Source organism: Cheilinus undulatus, linkage group 15 (genome assembly GCF_018320785.1).
Source record: "Cheilinus undulatus linkage group 15, ASM1832078v1, whole genome shotgun sequence".
NCBI lineage: Eukaryota > Metazoa > Chordata > Actinopteri > Labriformes > Labridae > Cheilinus > Cheilinus undulatus.
This window is the reverse complement of record NC_054879.1, coordinates 13,789,738-13,808,524: the sequence shown is the minus strand read 5'-3', so window position 1 is coordinate 13,808,524 and position 18,787 is coordinate 13,789,738. Positions and strand designations below refer to the sequence as shown.

Below are 18,787 nucleotides of genomic sequence, written 5' to 3'. Positions count from 1 at the left end.
AAAATTGCTTCTTTAGCAGCATCCACGTTAATCTCCTCCGGCATAATTGCACCGGCCTCCTGTCACTGCTTGCTTACGTCACGACTCCGCCGCGTCAGAAAGTACTGCTCCTCGTCGCTGATTGGTCCTGTCACTTTCTAACCAGGCCCAAATCTTTCAGTATTCATAAAACCCAGTGTCAGCTGTGCTTCAGTTTGTGAAGCCTGTAATTTACTAAAAGACTAAAAATAACCATAAGTGGTTTGTTAAGCAACTTTTAAAATGTGTAGTGTGATAAATTATCCTCTTGAGCCATATTGACCACTGGCATTTATTTGTATTCATATGGTTATTGCGCTGTCATGTTGTTGTTTGTCATGGTTTCTACTTTATTCTGCATACTTTAGGCTGCGAATTTCCAAGGTCTGTAAAACACAGGCTTAATTTATCCACTTGCTCCTTCTGTTCAGTTGACTCATGTCTGTGGCTTTAGCATTAGCTGAGTTTTTTAGCAGCCACTCCCTTTAAGGCAGGATCTCAGAGGTTTCATAAGGTTTTCAAGGGGAAACGAGCCTTTTTTCTCCATGAAGTCACCGTAACCTTTAACTGTATAATAACCATGCTGTGTATGAATCCCATTAATGGTCCCAACTCAGTTTGAATGCAGCCAATCCTCTACATGGTCAGAAATCAGAGTTATTTCTGTATGCTGTCTTTGTCCAGCCTGTCAGCGCTCATGGTCATTAAAATACCCGTCCTGCTTTCAGTGGCTGAAGACTGGCATTCAGGGCGTGGGAACTTTGCCGACTAGAGGCACAGTCAGACCAGGCTGGCATTTAGTTGTGGTGGCACTTGATTCCTTGGTACCCTCATAGATTATCAGTGGACACAAGGGATCAGGATGACAAAAGCCAGGCCAATATGTCCTCTGCTTTCTCCTCAACATGTCTCTGGCACAGTACTGGAGCTGTCTACCATTGCCTTGATAGGTAGCATTTTAAGTATGTTGCATGATTATTTTGATCATTTTAACTTACCAGAGTGACCCAAAGGCACAAAATGACAATGTTTAAGCCAGTGGTAAAATGGCAAACCTGTGTTCTGAATTATAAATATTATCTTTGTCAACTAAGCCTTTGAAGCTAGGAAGAAAAGGAAAGATAACACATGTCGAGTCATACTCAATAAGTTTGCTGTCAACCTTAAATGTCTATCTTGCTGACTCTTTCTCAACATTTTAACCATTTCACAGGTTATTTCCCAGCCTTGTCAGAGGATCTGTTTTGTAATGAACTAGCTCATTAGCTCTCAGGAGGACAGTCACTTATCGCTGAATTAGAACAGTTTTGATGGAACCAGAGACCATGTAGGTCATTATAAATAGCTGTAAAGGAGGAGGAAAAAGATGTAGGATTCTGTCTTTTGGCCTATTTAGATGCATCTTTCAGATGTAAGGCTGCTGCGATATACACATTGGTGTAAGATGAGAGCACACTTAGCTGTTTAAGTTATTGTTTGTGCTATGGAAGCAGAATTATTGTAATTGATGCAACATTACATGGAGACAGTATTGTCTTGGTGGTATATTGATTTGTTTGATAAACCAGGTGGATGAAATCAGAATTATAATTATTAAATATTCAGTAAAAAAAGGAAAGCTAACTCAACTTTGAAGCACTCTTCCTTTTGAGATCTATTAACCAAACCTCAGAGTGTTGAGGATAAAATTAATCCCTTATAAATGTTATTTTGTTGAGATTTCTTTTACTTATTTTGCTCATGTTTCTGGTGAGTTGCTGTTTTTGCTATATGACACGTTTGTGCCATGTTTACAGCTGTCCTGTCAAATACAGGCAAAAAGCCCTGAAAAAAATCTTGAAATAATAATGAATCAAAAGTTTCTTTCAGGTTTGTTTTTAAATTGTGTGGTGTTCCCATCAATCCAAGTCTGTTTCAAACACACAGCACTTAGTCCAACCATAAAACACTACAATGATGAACATATGAGATGTTGAAAATCAGACATTTTTACCATTTCATGAAAAAATATGAGTTCATTTTAAAATTTAATGGCAGCAACACATCTCAAAAAAGTCAGGACAGGGCCATGTTTACAGCAACCACTCTTCTTTCAATAACAGTCTGTAAACAGGAGACCAGTTGCTGGAGTTTGAGGGAGGAACTTTGTCTTGTTTGATTCTAGCTGCTCAACAGTCGAGGGTCTTCTATGCTGGATTTTTTGTCTTCTGTTGGTGAAAGGTCTGGACTGTAGGCAGGCCAGTACAGCATTTAGACTCTTCTACTGTGAAGCCATGCTGTTGTGAGGGATGCGATATGTGGTTTAGCATTGTCTTGCTGAAATATGCAAGGCCTTCCCTGAAAGAGAAGCTGTCTGGATGAGAGTATATGTTGCTCTTTTCAGCATTGATGGTTCTTTTCCAGATGTGTAAGCTGCCCACGCTATAGGCACTAATACATCCTAATACCATCAGAGATGCAGCCTTTTGAACCGTGTGCTGATAACATCCTGGATGGCCCCTCTCCTCTTTAGTCCGCAGGATGGTGTCAGGATTTCAACAGAGAATTTCAAACTTTGATTAATCTGACCTCAGAACAGTTTTCCATTTTGTCTCAGTCCATTTTAAATAAGCTTTGGCCCAGAGAAGACGACAGCATTTCTTGATCCAGTTTACATGGCTTCTTCTATACGTGACACAGATTTGACTTGCTTTTGTGGATAGCACATTGAACTGTGTTGACGGACAAAGATTTCTGGAAGTTCACCTGAGCCCATACAGTGATTTCCACTACATAATCATGCCCGTTTTAATGCTGGGTCTGAAGATCACAAGGGTCCAATACTGACCATTGGCCTTTTCAGTAGTACACAGAGATTTCTACAGACTCTCAGAGTCTTTTGATGATATTATGGACTGTAGAAGGTGGGAAATATAAAGTCGTCACAATTTCACATTGAGGAACATTTTGCTGAAATCATTCCGTAATTTTTAGATTCACTTTTTGCAGATTGGTGAATCTGAAATGCTCCTTTTATACTCAGTCATGTTACTTACCTGTTGCCAAGTAGCTATATTAGTTGCAAAATGATCCTCCAGCTGTTTTTAATTTGTCCCACTTACTTTTCCATCCTTTTGTTGCCGTGTCCCTACTTTTTTGAGATGTTTTGCTGCCATCAAAGTCAAAATTAGCTAATATTTCAACTGAAATGGTAAAATGTCTCACTTTCAACATCTGATATGTTTTTATGTTCTTTTCATAGTAAAATATGTGTTTATGAGATTTGCAAATCACTTCATTCAGTTTTTATTTACATTTTGCCAGGTGTCCCAGCTTTTTTGGAATTGAGGCAGCTGATTATGTTCTGTGGGCAAGGAAAATTGTTGGCCAGGGATTGTTTTGTTCTGCTTGCAGTTGCTGGGTGGGGTTTCCAGCATGTGGACATTTTGGATCATGTCTATTAAGCTGTCATTAAAAGGAAACTGTAATTTAGTTTGATAGATTGTCTGAATTTTCCAGCCATTATTGTGTTAAGTGTTTATTGTTTGTGGTTCTGTAGCGCCCACCCATTAGATGCCTGATTTCAAAGTAGCTGCAGAAATACTTGCCAGTTAATTCCACCCCAAAAATGTTTCCTTTCATTTTCCTTGTCCGCTTATGTAAACTGTTGAGATCAGAGTAGTAAAACCTCTTAACCCCTGGGCTTGTTTTTCAGCAGAAGAGTAAGAATCTTGGCTCTGTCACCCTCAGAGTGTTCATGATGAGATTTTCAGAACAGCTGTGTTTTTGCTGCTGAAGGCTGGTGACACATTACTGCTCTCACACTGCTGCTCTGTCATCCAGAGGGTCATTGAAGATAAAATGTGTGACCCGGTATGTGCAGATGAGTCAGCACTGTTAATACATGCACTGTAGAGAGCTTCTGTGTGTTCCTGTAGGCCTTGGTGCAAACGTTAAGAATCTGAAGGACAATAAGCAATCATTGACTTGGAGGAAATGCCATTCAGACAGACAGTGAGTGAGCCAGAGAGAGGACAACAATCAGTGAGGACTATTCCTGGAAAACCTCTTTCACTGCTCTGATGAATGTTTTAAAGAGACTTATGTTTACTTAGGTGATTGTTTTTTTTAACTGGAGAAAACATTTTTTATTGTTGGGAATGTCCTGGTAGATATTTACACACATCCATGATCAGGAGTTGCTTTGCACACACAGATTACTGTGGGGTAAAAATGGTATCTACTGATGCAGCAACAAACCTTCTGTTCTCAGAAGACTAAGACAGAGGGGCTCAATCACTGCTTACCACTTAGCCCTACCACTATGTTTATATTTAGGGTGAGGGAGTCCTTTTGGTTGGAGCGGAGGAAAAGAGAGAAGGGCTGGTGCTACATGACCCTTTAAACTGATTTTCCAGTGCCACACTTCAAAATGAAACCTCCCTGGTCCTTGCAAATCATAGGCATTTTTTTTTAAATATGGCAACAATCTAATCGTATAATTTAGTATTGATTTCTTTTGATTTAAAAAAGGTATTTTAAAGAAATTTGCTCATAGTAGAAATGTCCAGTATTGCTGTTGGCGTTTGCTTCTGTAATGAAGCAGCATTTCCCCAAATAATGATGTTGCACTTGGGTAGTAGGGATGACCATCCATCCCTGCCTCATTCTTTGTCGCTGTTTTTTTCTTTTAAAAGATTTTTTTTGCTTTTTTCCCTTTATTTAGATAGGACAGCAGGAAGAAAGACAGGGTATATGGGAAGAGAGAGTTGAGGAAAGACACCCACCAGACAGTGCTGGGACTCAGACTATAGCCTCTGTATATGGGCGCCTGCTCTACCCACTGAGCCAACCAGGCGCCTCCTTGTTCTTTGTTAAATTTAAGGATGCACAATAGTCGATATTTGCTGACATCTCATATAATGATATTTACAAATTAATTTAGCTGATATATAAATGTAGTTCAGACCTTAAAACACACTTTAAAGTTCAAGGAATGATGAATAAAGAAAAAGACTTCAGCTGGTGTAGGTCTGTTGATCCTGCTTAAACCTCACTAGCTTATTTTTTCATATTGCCAATATTTACAGCTGATATAGGCAGATTTTTACAGCCAAAGTATTGGTTGTAAACAATATATGTATCACCTTGATTTGGGATAACAAACATGAGTAATAAGCATACCCATCACTGAATTCACTACCCCAGCTTTTCTTTATTTATAGAGATTAACAGAGGATGTATAGTTTAAACATTTTTTCACTTTAAAATAGTTAAATTCAGCTCCTCAGACACCCAAGTATATTAGAAAAGTCTGTTTATAATCACTAAGCTATTCATAGATTAAGTATGATATTATGGTTTCACTTTACTGTAAGCCCACTTAAATTTGTAAGAATGACTTTTTGCTTCTACATAAAACAGCACCACTGTTTCTTTAATGACCAGATGAGTGAGGATTAAACAGTGTTAGTCACACTTCTTAAGCAGCTGCCTGAAGCTGTTGTTACCTTCACCTCTCATGAAAGTGCTGCTTATGATCTCCTGATGAGAAGTTGAGGGAAACTTTGAATTACAGCATCATTCAGTGCTGGTTTGGATGACACAGACTAGTCCGTTTAGCCTTGCCGTTGTTGCTAATTACTTATAAACCTGGTGTTGTGTGTCGATAAAGACTGGTGTTACTGCAGTGTTTTACCTTCTTACAGCTTGCATGACTGATGCTGTTTGAGAAAACCTGAAATAATCTAGTACATTTGCTTTTAGCCTGCTGGCTGCAGATAAACATTACTGGTCTGAGTACCAACTCTGGGGCTGCGTTGTGCAGTTCTACAACTGCTGCCATCTGCTGGCTTTTTTTTGTTAACTGCAACATGGGGCTTGTATGTTAAAAAACCATCACAGCATTTACGACCATATTGATTCTGTAAAATCTGTTTCAGTATGTGCAGCAGCAAGGTGCCTGTGAAAATATATTGCTATATTGATTTTTTTTTTTTTCTTTTTTCTTTTTTTGCACAGGCCAGGTCATATGGAGCCACTCTGGTTTTGAGGAACCAAACATGGAACCAAAAAAATGTTCAGAATTTGTTGCATGGTTATTACTGACCCTCAAATAAATGAAAATACATTTATTCAATTAATTAAAATTAATGCACAGTGTTGTATATGTTATATGTTATAATCGTGATCTCAGTATCAATCCAAATATTCATGATAATGAGTATTTGCTACAGTTCTACAGCAGAGGGCAAGCAGCCAAACTACTTGTTTATTTGTTTTGATCTCCATTAGCAGCTTAAGCTAGAGGCTATTCTTCCCGGGGTCAGTAGTTACACTGTAACTATAAAGTTAACACTTAATTTTTTCCTGACAGTTTACCACCAGAATAGCGTACAACTAATTTTTATGAGGAGTTGAACCCTTTAAAATAGGGTTTAATATGATGATGTAAGACTGGAGAACATATTAAGCTCTCCTTGAGCGTAACAGATGTTTAACTACTGAAAACGTAAGATTTGTTTTAACAGGATTATCAGTGCCGTGACTAAAACTGACTGCTGTGTGAGACCATGCTTCTTAAAACAGCTCCTGTCTTTGTGTTTTCCTGGTTCTTGGTCATGGTGAACTGACACAGGGGAAATGCATTTGTGCCATGGTAGGAGGGATTACAGTGACCCCGCCTCAGGGCAAACAGACTGCTGCAACCGCACTGTGTCACCACAGAGTTAGAGGAAGGAAATGCTTACACACTGTGTAACGCACACTCATACAGTATACGCTCAGAGAGAGGTCCTTTTAAGGAAAAGGTCCTGCTCTTGCCTGAGTGCTGAGTGGAGCAAAGGCAGTGCCTTCAAATACACAAATATAAATACATTACACACATTTACACACTGTTGTGGCTGCACAGGCTCTGAATATTCACACTACTCTTGCACACCTATAAATATAATCAGCTGGATCTATTCAGGGTTTAATGGACACCTGATACTCTGTTTATAGACACCACTAATCCAGATGACATACCACTGAGTAAACAACATGATCAGTGAAGATAGTCATCAACAATGATCCTTCTTTGTTTTTATTCTGCAACCTCTGTATCAATACACACATTAGTGACATGTGACGACATATGCCACTTTGATTTTTAAGCACAGACAATGAAGGTTTTCCCTCTGGGTGTTATGTTTTGTCAATTTAAACTTGAGCTTGACATCAACATACTCTGGATTCCTATTGAGATCCCTTTTCATAAATTCAGTGCTAAATTCTAATTTAGAAGCTAGTTATTTCCTGAGATTTAAGATTTCTCGTCCCTTAGGAACAACTTTGAGGAACTGAACTGCCGGTCACAAGAGTGTTCTGCATTTTGAGTGTATTTTAAGCATGTGTCCAGCTAAATTGGCACCTGTCTCACTTCCCTCTTCCCGTTTCTTCCTTCTTTGTTTCTATTTTTCTGTTGATCATCTTCTCAGGCTGAAGCCAGACTGGCAGCAAAGAGGGCGGCCCGGGCAGAGGCAAGAGAGATCCGGATGAAGGAGCTTGAGAGACAACAGAAAGAGGTACAGTAGAAGTTCAGAAATATACATCCTTCTATTAAAATGAAAAAAAAACCCAAAGATCTTACTACTTAGTGTAAAAGGCAGTGTTCTTTTTTGTAATGTGTACGAGATACTTACTCATATTTGTATTGTCGTTATGATTAAACCCAGTCTGGCATTGGAGGAGTTTAAATAATCCAGCATTATTCCATTCAAGTTTGTCCCAGCTGATGCTATTATCTCCCACATGGATGGTGAGGTGGAGCAGGGCAATATTTTGAGTTTAAAGTTATATTGGAACATTTTCCAATTAAATATAGGGTAAGACCATACCATTTATACATATATATTTGGTGCTGATTTGTGCAGCACTGCATTTGGCTTATGTTGATATGACTTAGAATTTACACTTTTGCTATTTCTGTATAAAAAAAGAGAAATCTATCCCATATTGCCATTCAGCTAAAAAACTATTGAGATATGATATCTGGTCCATAATGCCCAGCCATAGTAATATGTAAACCTAATTCTAAGAGGATTTCAGGAGTTGTGTTGGTAGTTTTTGTCTGAAGTATTTCCTATCAAATTCCCTAATGTCCCAGGTTAGAAGTGTAACCACACTGGTGAAACTACAAAACATGGGGAAACACTTTTGGTGTCATTATTTTTACATAAAGTCATGCAAATAATAATACTCGTGATTATTTTAAGGGCATACAAGTGTAGCTTCCCCACTTTGAAACCAGGTGAATCTAACATTCAGTGAGTCAAGGATGCTCATGTTAGACAGCTGTTGTTATAAAAAGCAACAGTAACTGTAAACACTTGCATCTGTAGAACCAAAAACCAACCCATTACCCCCATTTATCCCCATTTAATACCCAGATCAATGAGGATCTTTGAATAAATCCTTACCTGACCCGATGTGTGATTAAACAAAATGTATGCATGCAGCCACTCATTACCATTACCATTACCACTGCCACTCAAGCAGTGTATAGTAGGATGTAACCAAAGGCTGTAAAAGAATTTTAAAAAACATACAACAGTTTGCGACATAGAGACTTTGAGACTGATTCCCTTAGGTTCAGTAAAGGTGCTGAAGAACAGGTCCACATATGAGCTGATAAAGAGGTGACAGAGAAAAGATGTGCCCAAAATCACAACAGAGCTTCAAGGAACTAATTCTGGCCTACTTAATAGTATGTGCTCATTTAGATTTAAAAACAATCATAATAATCGTTGCTGTAAAGCGTATGATTTTCTCTCTTTTTATTGTTGTCACCTGCCATCTGCCCACATTTTTTCTTGAGCCTGTGTTGTGAAATTGTAGCGTTATATTTTCTATCCATAGCCAGATGTTTTCATGGGTCACTCATTAAATATACCCAACCTGGAGCAGGTCTCTAATCTGAGGGATGTGCTACAAAGTAAGCTTAATAAGCCCAGGCTGTCTTTGAAGGAGCTTGGGCTTAGCTGAGTTTAAGGTGTAGTTAGAAATATCAGGCATAAGATGCTTCTTATGAAGTTTCTGCTTTAGGCTCAACCTGTGATCAACTTTCAGGGGGTGTGTTGGCCATTTTTGATGCTTTCTTTGCACAAGAGTCAATCAATGGCTGTCTGCTTCTGGCAAATGGAAATGATGAGAAGCATTGATATGCATCTATAAACCCCAATTCTAAAAAAACCCATATTTTATTCACCATAGAACACAAACAACATATCAGGTGTTGAAATTGAGACATTTCACTATTTCATGAAAAATACTAGCTCAATTTGATGGCATCCAAAAAAGTAGGCACAGGACCATGTTTACCATTGTGTAGCATTCCCTCTTCTTTTAACCACAGAGTTTTTTGAGAGAGGAATGTTGTCCCATTCTTGTGTGATGTAGGATTCTAGCTGCCTCAACAGTTTTCCGTCATCTTTGCTGTTTTTTTTGGGTTGCTTACTGATTTTTGGTTGTCCATGCATTTATTCTCTTGGCTTACTCTGGTACCAAATCATAGTAGTGTGTTTATGCACCCTGCCTGACCTGGGGTCCCTGCTTTCTACAGCTTAGAGGCAGAATAGCAACAGATGCATTGTATTATGACAGACTTACCCACAGTGGAGAAATATCATGGACTTTGAATGTCTGGTGGAAACTAAATGACCCTTTAGACAGTTTTAAGTCATCAAAGATCTACTTTTGGTGAGTCTTAGTCTAGTCTTTCTCATAGAAAAAAGGCTATCAAAGAACATTTTTAGTGATAGTTTTAGTTGACGAAATTAACACTTCATGTTAATTGATGTTTGCTCACCTGGGCACGAAGATGGACAACTGCAAGAGCACAACTGAGCAGAGGATGGACCATTCTTTCTTCACTCTATGGAGCAGATATAAAAGCATGAAAGTCAACAGCCTGTAGTGGATCAGTTTTTCAATGTCCTTTCTAACATAATAGATGTACATCAGTATGAGGGTTTGGATGGTTGGAGAGTTCAGAACGCAACAATCTGTTTTCATGGAGGCATACATGGACAGACCTCAGGTTGGGAACTAAGGATCTAGTCAGGTTAAATAAGAGAAAGCTTCAGGACATAAAAACCTTTGAATCTAGGCTGAATAGACACAGACTACCTTCTAATTTGTCTTTGGACTCAAATTGATCAACAGTACTTCTAAATACCCATTGTAAGCCTTTTATTGAGGGATTCCCTTCAGAAAATGTGAAACTTAAAATGATCCCCACAGAGCAGAGATCCAAATATTCTGCATTGAACCCCCTCATTGCTGGCATTTGCACATCCACTGGAGTCTGGTAAGTGTTGAAACAGGTGCAGAGCTGAACCATCTGTGAGGGTATGTGTGTTTGAACTGCAGGTCAGCGATACGTTAGTCAAAGTTTTCCTTCTCTTGTTGAGCAACACCTTTCAGAACCATGGGGAGTCCTGCTTTTCCCTGCTCCCTATTCTTAGCAAGGAGTAATCCCAGACACACAGACTTCCTCCTCTCACCTGTGGAAACCAAACTTATTAAGGTTGTCTGTTTTCTCCGTTCAGGGAGGATTTAGATGTTAAGACCCCTGAAATTGTAATTACATGTAACCCAGGTGGCCTGGGACGTAAATCTTGTTGAACTTTGGCACGTCAGCCCATCCTGTAAGCTACAGATTTCTCTGGTTGTTTTTGTCGAGGTGGGAGGGGGGGTTGTTTTCTGTCAGTGGTTTTAAAAATGGATTAACTCTGCTCATGAAATTTTATTATATTGTTTGAAATAAAATAGAGAAACACTTTGAGTACTCTAGGGTTTGACTTCTACTTTCAATTCCAGTTTTTGGCCCCACATTGCTACAAAACAAGATTAATGAGAGTTTGATGATTGTGGTTCTGCTTTATAAATTCAGCTTACAACTTTCCCTTGTAGCTTTGTGCTTTCATTCCCTATTCACATTGATTCAAGCAAACAATAGGCTACAGACACACGGCACCATCAGGGCTACACACTGGAAAATAATCAGATTGCTTTGATTTCTCCTTTTGTAGTGGAGCTATGTAGCAGCCAAATGTAATTTCTGTAGTGGCTGACTATAAATAGCTCTCTTCATTAAAGCAAACACTTTCCTAAGACAGACGAGTGGGATAATCGTCCAAGCAGAACTCAATGAAAACTAAGGTTGTGATCAGTAATATACACAGGCACAAACACGGGTCATACACTCTGGATTAATGATCATTGTTAATCCAAGTCTGTTTAGAGGTTGGCTGTGTTTATGTGTGTGTGCACGCATGTGTGTGTCCCTTAAACCCTTTAGCCGAGTTTAAAGTAGCTTAGCAGGTTGCTCCTTGCCCCAGCTGACAGCAGAGTGGTTGTTGTTGTTGCCATGTTGACGTGAACCATGGATTGTTGCGCTTACAACCCTATTCGGCACTTTTGGACGTTTCCCCACACGCTGAAGGCCGGACTTTATGGTGGATTATTGGCTATATAGCACAAAACGCCCTGGTTGCTGCTGTTACTCTGAGCTCAAACCTCGGTCCTCCATCCCGACGTGATCCTGCCTACATGACCGCCCCTGGTCGCTGACTGTTGAAGAATGAAGCCTTCCCTGGTACCCTGAGGGGCAGGCAGGACGGCTGGGCGTCGGCTGGCAGGGAGGGGGCTGAGGGCCGCCCTCTCCGGGCGCCCAGGAACCCCTCCGATCAAAAAGGGGGGCTTGGTGAGTGGAATAAGAGGGGTTCATACATGTAAGCTGATTGTGTAACTCAATGAATGAGCTTATGACGACGGCTGGCTCTCTTGCTAATTGGTTGTCCAGACATGTAATGAGAGACAAGTAAGCAGACAGGATCCCACCAGTCTGTTATTAAACTCTTTCATGTCATTGATTGAATTTCTAACTGCCTGGTATTTCATGGTTTACTTTTACTGTTGAAACAGAAATACACATTCGTTAGTTTTTGTTTGAAAGCATCCATAGTTGGCAAGGAGAGTTGGAAAGTTGGAGCTCACTCTCCTGTGGGTTTGTTTTGGTTTGCAAGACACAAACAGCTATTTTGCTTTCAAGAGTATTAAATTTTACTGCGTAATAGTGTGAAATTGCTGGATGTTACTTTCCAGTACTGATGACAAGATGCATGGTTAGATATTTTGGTTTCAGAAGAGACTCCTACAAGTGGAGCCCTGTAGTTGTTGTTTCAGGTATACTCCCCATTTATACTCCTGTAAGTGAGGAGCAAAAAGAGTAAGCAAACTCCCCAGGAAGCTGGATGTAAAATTCCTATGAATATTCTAACTGAGAAAATTCCTCTCATATTCCTCAAGATGGTGCTGTATAAGCCATATTTACTTTTAACTGAAGTTTGAAGAACTTAACCTAATAATTAAAAATACTTAATCTTAGCAATTCCTGTTCCTTGTCATTTGTATAAAATGTTCAAATCTAAAATATTAATACTCAGCATTTTTCACTGTTCAGTGTCAAAATGAACCTCATGTGCATGACTCAGAGCAAGTTCAGTGTTTTAATTCACATAACAAAAAAAACGATACAAGGATATAAATCCAGGCAGAAAACAAAGTCCACAGGGGGTTAGGCTAAAGTTAGCAAAAATCCAGTCCTTGGTCAAATGACCAGCCAGAAAACAGGCAAAGAATCACTAGAAAGCCAAGGCAATACTCACAGAGCCAGGCTGCCAAAGGTTTGTGTGACTAAATGAGCTTGGAGGTATTCAGGCAAAGGGAAACAGGTATGTTTCGGTATGGCAAGGGTAGGGGGATATACTGGCAGACATGTGAGAGTGACTGGTTCTAGTGCTGCACAAATTATCTAAATGCAATCATGATGTCAGCCTGCGCAATCACTTAACTTGTAGTATTAAGAAGTACTTATAAGATTTACAAAACTGCCTGCAGAAAGTCATTTAAGTTTATAATAGTGCCATTATTACACTTTGTAGAAATACCTTTATTTACAAAAAGGAGAAAACTTTATTTGGGCGGGAAATATTAAGTTATTTTAAAGCAGTACACTAAAAACTTAAGGTTTTGATTTTTTTATGCCACTAGACATGAGCATGTTTTGGGCTGAGAAATACACACTTCAAAACTATCATTATTCATGAAACCATTTATGTATTACACTGCAATTGCAAGTGGCAGTATTGTCCCCTATGATTGTAATCACATATTGTCACCTAATCATGCAGCATAGCTGATCCTGAAACTACAGGACATTTAGATCATGATATAAACAACCAAAATAGAAAGGGATGCTCAATATTATTGGTTTGATATCAGTATTGGCAGATATGAAAATTTCTGCTGATATTTATGACTGGTATTATGGCTATAAAAATCTCCCTGATCAGCTGTAAACATTTGTCATTAAAAAAAGTTAGTGGAGTTTTAGGTTGGCCAATTCTTTCTTTATTCATCATCATTTCCTACACTTTTATGTCTGTTTTAAGGACTGGAATGTGTTCATTTGTTCATCCTTAAACTTTACATTTTGTGTTTTGAGACTGAAGTTTTTTGGTCTGAATTGCATTAAGTTATCAATATAGATATTAGTATTAGCTAAAATCATTTTTAAAATATCAGTGTATTGGATAGCAGCAAAAATTATGAATCCCTAGAAATAGCATTTAAAAACAAAGAAATAACTCAAACCCTGACAGCTTTATTATCAGTATATTAGAATGCAGTACAAAGATAAAGTGTAATATGCCAATATTGCAATTTTATTTCATTTTTCCAAGTTTGATTTTGAACATATAATCAAAGAGCACAGAGCTGAATCATCCAAAAGTCTGTGAGCATCATCTTCAGACTTCTCTCCGACAAAGATTTTGATCTCAGCCTAAACAGTTCAAAGTAGTTGTTGTCCGACTTACAGCCTGGCCAATCTTCAGAGCTGATTAATGCATTTCACTAATTATCAATATTCTGTTCTTATTTTACCAATCACCAGTAAAATTAATCACTTAAAACGTGCACTACTTTGGCTACACTGTGAGGTGTGTCCTTCCCTCTGGCTTTTGTTTACACTCTACACAGTCTCACCTAATGCCCCACCTCTAATCTGGTTGGCTATTTGTCACACGAGTAATAGCCAGTTATGCATCACTTCCTGTTTTCCTCCTTGCTACTGTGTTGCTTTGTGCTGTTTCTCATGTCAACAGAGTTGGTGCTAAGCTGTTTATCGTGCGTACTTTTTGATAATTCAAGTTTACTTTTGCCACATTGTGAACATTTTTTTTGTCACTGAAGATGTTTAAATTCCAATATTAGTTGTTGGTCTCATAAACTAATAATAATCTTTATTGGTCCTGGCCCTGAGAGAAAAGGTCAGTCAACCTCTAATCTAAATAGATCAATAAGCTCAATGGTTTGTACATTAAACAATATTTTAACTGAGTCTAAGGCCTTTTTTAATCTACCTAAACTAGATTGTGATAAGTTCTTATTGTCTATCTAGTTTGGAAATATATCTGAGAAACTTGATGTGTTGCTCAACCCTTGAAGCCCCTCTAGTTTCTAAATCTACCTGACCTCTACACCTTTATATCACCTGCTTGGAGGAGACGATGACTAAGGTTTCATGACTAGACAAAATGCAGAAAATTCCCAGAGTCTGCTGTGATTAAACATCCCGAGAATAGAGACATGACCCTGTATAGTTCAAATCAATAACTCAGGAGCAGTGTGCTGGTGGATGCAGAAGTCCTTACACTCTCTATTATCCAGGAGTGCTTGTTGTTCCTGAAGTGATGCCGCAGTCAGAGAGGTCATCTGCAAATTTACGTCTGAAACCAGAATTTAAAAAGCAGCCAATCCATAAACTGGGCAAGCATACAAGGCAGACGGTTGTAGTAAATCTGGATTAAAGCTCTCCGCTGATGGGAAAATGCAGCACTAAGTGTTGGGTGTCTTGTCAGTGTGTTGGATTTTCTGAGCGGTGCTTTTTCCATTTAAAGGAGCTGCTGTGGAAAGAGCAGTTACACATTTTATTAATAGGTACAAAAACAGATCAGCTGGTTTAGATGTCATTCAGACAAATCCACTATGAGGTGTAAGTTGTTTGGAAACAGTCTTGATTTAATTCTGCGGCCTCGTTTTGACCTACAAAAGAAAACCAGATCATCAGTGATGATTTGCTATTTCTATGCAGTTATTTTTAATGCCTGTCATCTGGTCGGATTATGACAAAGCGATTTCTCTCCGAAAGTCTGTTTACATTTCCCCTGGCATGCTTTACAATGAGTAGTGCATAGCAAGTTAATAGGAAACAGGAGTAGATTTAGTTCAGGGAATACTACACACACAATCTGGGTACAATCAGACGAGGGGTAAAGAAACAAGAGCTAATCAAGAACAAAAAAAGCTAAAATGGACAGTGATGGAGCACTGGCAAGATTTAAAATCAGTCTCAGCCAGAAATCAGAACTACATTGTCTGTTTTTCTCCAAAACTGGTTTGTAATATTCTGTTTTTGCAACTTTCATATTGGCTGCAGAGCTGAATCTAGCTGCTGGTTTATTATAATGAATGCTTTATTGAGAAAAGATAGCTAACAACTTAAACTCGCAAAAGTAGTACATTTGTAATGGCATGACCTGACTTAAACTATTATTTCTTGGCACAACAACTAATCCCTGATTCTGTAAATTCACAGCTAAACTAGCAGTAAGAAGCAACTTAAAGACTTGTAGCATAGCAGATGTTAATCTTAAAGTTACACACGAGGTATGGCTATTAAATAATGAGACTGCACTTGGATAAAACCACATGGTTCACCGTCACATGGTGTTATGTATTAAAGGTTGGGTATTCACAGACAACTGCTAAGTGACATCACTGCTAGCTACTTTTTAAAGAGCACGTGTTTTTCTGAGGCGTCTGAAAATGATGAGATTAAAGGTGAAACAATGCATCGACATGAAATTTGGTGAAACTGAAGAAAACAGCAGCTGAATCTTTTCATCCGTTAACTGGCGTGTACGGGGAACACTACATGTCACATGCATGTGTGTTTGGATAGCACTTAAGATTTTGTGATGGCAGACGGGATGTCCAAGGGGATGAATGTTCTGGGTACCCGTACAAATCAAAAACCTCTGAAACATTCAATTAATTAAACAAATCATCCAAAACGTACAAAACAACTCTTTATAAGATTAACTGCAGAAATTGTCTCCATTGATAAAGAAACAGTTTGGCAAATTTTGCACCAAATTTGAAGATGACAAAAGTGTGTGCAAAAGTTGTCCCCAAAACACCTTATCACAAAGGTAGACTCATCAAATCTGTGGAGACATTTTGGAACAAACTGAAGGAAACCTTGATATTTAGAAGGAGTGAAACCTGGATCTTCCAAAATGATCCTGAGACAACATGACAGTCAATGCATAGGAAAACACCGTCATCAGTAATGCTGGGCAGTTAATCAGAAATTGTAATGTAATGTAAAATTGTAATGTAATTGAAACAGTATGGCCTGCTGCAGTTTAAAAATCACAGATGGTGCAATATATCATTAACCTAAAATCTGTCAAAATACCAGTTTAAAACTTTTTTGTTCAGCAGAGATGGCATTAACAAAATATTATGCAGACAATCAAGTGTCTTTTTTTCAGAATAGTTTACAAAAAACCCTACTTTACTTGGTTTTGTATGTTATTATTTGCAAATAACAAAAAAGATCATTCCCTTCAATACAATTTATCCCAAAAATGCAATATAAGTCAAAATAATCACATTTAGACTTAGTTCTATCTAATATTGTGTTCTTATTATACAGATTTATTGCTTGCATTTTTTGAAAAATACATGAGGAACTTAAAAACTAACTGCATATTAAATTGCAATCACAATATTGGGAAAAAAGATTGCAATTAGATTATTTTTGAGATTTATTTTCCTGGCTCACTTCCCTTTCTGTGAGGAGTTTGCACGTTCTCCCTGTGCACGCGTGGGTTCTCTCAGGGTACTCCGGCTTCCTCCCACCACCAAAAACATGCTCATTAGGTTAATTGGTGACTCTAAATTTGCCGTAGGTGTGAATGTGAGTGTGCCTGGTTGTCTGTCTCTATATGTCAGCCCTGTGATTGACCGTGTGACTTTATCCTTTTTCCTAAGATCCAGTCTGTGCTCAAAGGACATTTAGTGGGTTTCAGAAATTAAGAAAAGAACAACAGAGGTTCTGAGTCTGAAGAAGGCCAGCTGCACTGATTGGTCAGTGGAAGACCTGAATGCAGCGGTGTGTTGAAGTAGAAAGAGAGTATACTGAAGGAGAAGGACGTTGAAAAATGTTTATTTTCAATAAAATGGTATTACAGCATCAGTCTGGTTTTTAGCCATAGCCACACCTCGTATACATGGTCTTCATCATTGTTAAACGTTCTACAAACAGCCAAGTTATAAAAAGAAAAACGATGCAACAAGGAGGTTGCATTTATATCATAATGTCTAAAACTGTTGTCATGTTAGCTGGAGAAACTTAATGACATCAGGCATACTTGAAGTTAAATTAGCTAAAAGACGCTCACTTTGCTCACTTCGACAGTATGAAACTGAAGATGATTTGCCATCATCATTGATCTTATAAACAATTTTATAATGTCTTTTTCAGTAATATGATATAATTTTCATAGATGTTTTTGTATTAATCAAAAATGTAAGCAACAGAATTATAATAAGTATAGTTCCTTGAGTATTGTACCAACAAGAGACCTTCACTTTGGAAAACATGGGGTTAAAGAATCCTTTCCAGTTTTCTAACCTGCAGAAGCAGGGTATCAAATATTGTTATTAAAGGTCAAATAACCGTGTATTTCAAAAGTCCAGTGACTTTCAACAGATTTTTATAAGAGCTGTTTCCTGTTTTTAAAAAGGATCTAAGCTGAAAAACAATCCTCGCTTTATTTCATTTCTATGAAACTTGTAATAAACAGTCTGAGCCATCCAAAGATAAAAACAACAAAAAAAAATAAGCATGGACTTTGATCAGTTAGTCTAAAGAAATCTGCTTAAGCAATCTTTAAACTTTTGTCCCTGTTAATCATTAAAATCCACAAAATATGAAAAACAATAGGGTCTGTGTTTTAAAATATTTTTCCCTCTTATTACATGACATGAAAGGAATTGTGGTGCTCCAGTGGTTTATCAACACCATTTTAATGAGGCCTCAGCTGTCAGACCCTTCAATGGATCAGTGGTGTTCATTTATTGTCTAACAATCAAAATACTCTAAAGAGCTCTCAATATTACTGACCTTACTCCGAGCCTTTTTGTTCATAAGAGAGAAAATAAAAATGATATGCAAAGATTTTGTGGTCATCCCACAATCAACGGTCATCTCTGTTCTTATCTATGCTTAAGATTCATACTCCACCCATGAAAAACTTTATCAATAAAAGCATATTTAAAAGACCATTTACTTTTTAAAATGATGTTACTTTATATGTTATAATAGATGTGTATTCTCTAACTTAAAATGTCTGGCGGTTAGCCAGGTAAATGTTGAAAGTTGGATCTCTCAGTAGCTGGCACCATAATTTCTAGTCTGTTAACTGGTTTCTAATATTCTTAATTATTTCAGGCTCTCAATCCCAGTCAAAAGCTCCGTCGAAACTGTAAGACAGCCACCCCACAGGAAGCTTCTCTAGCTGTGGTTAATGGATACGCCGCCATAATGTTCTTTGACTCAGTGTTAAAAAGATGAAGTGATTGTACCAATAGCATCTTGTAAAATATATACACT

The 18,787-nt window shown here is 38.1% G+C and overlaps 1 protein-coding gene across 14 annotated transcripts in view; it reads left to right on the top strand.

Annotated features, from left to right (window-relative positions):
* Positions 1–18,787, top strand: part of lrrfip1a (leucine rich repeat (in FLII) interacting protein 1a) — an 80,996-nt gene that overhangs the window by 19,479 nt on the left and 42,730 nt on the right. For all 14 annotated transcript variants that reach the window (XR_005992980.1, XR_005992979.1, XR_005992978.1 and 11 more), the window contains exon 2: positions 7,476–7,562. Coding sequence is in view for 3 of the 14 variants with exons in the window: in XM_041806850.1 (XP_041662784.1) it covers positions 7,476–7,562 (87 nt within the window). In the remaining 11 variants the exon portion in view is untranslated. The remainder of the gene's footprint in view (positions 1–7,475; positions 7,563–18,787) is intronic.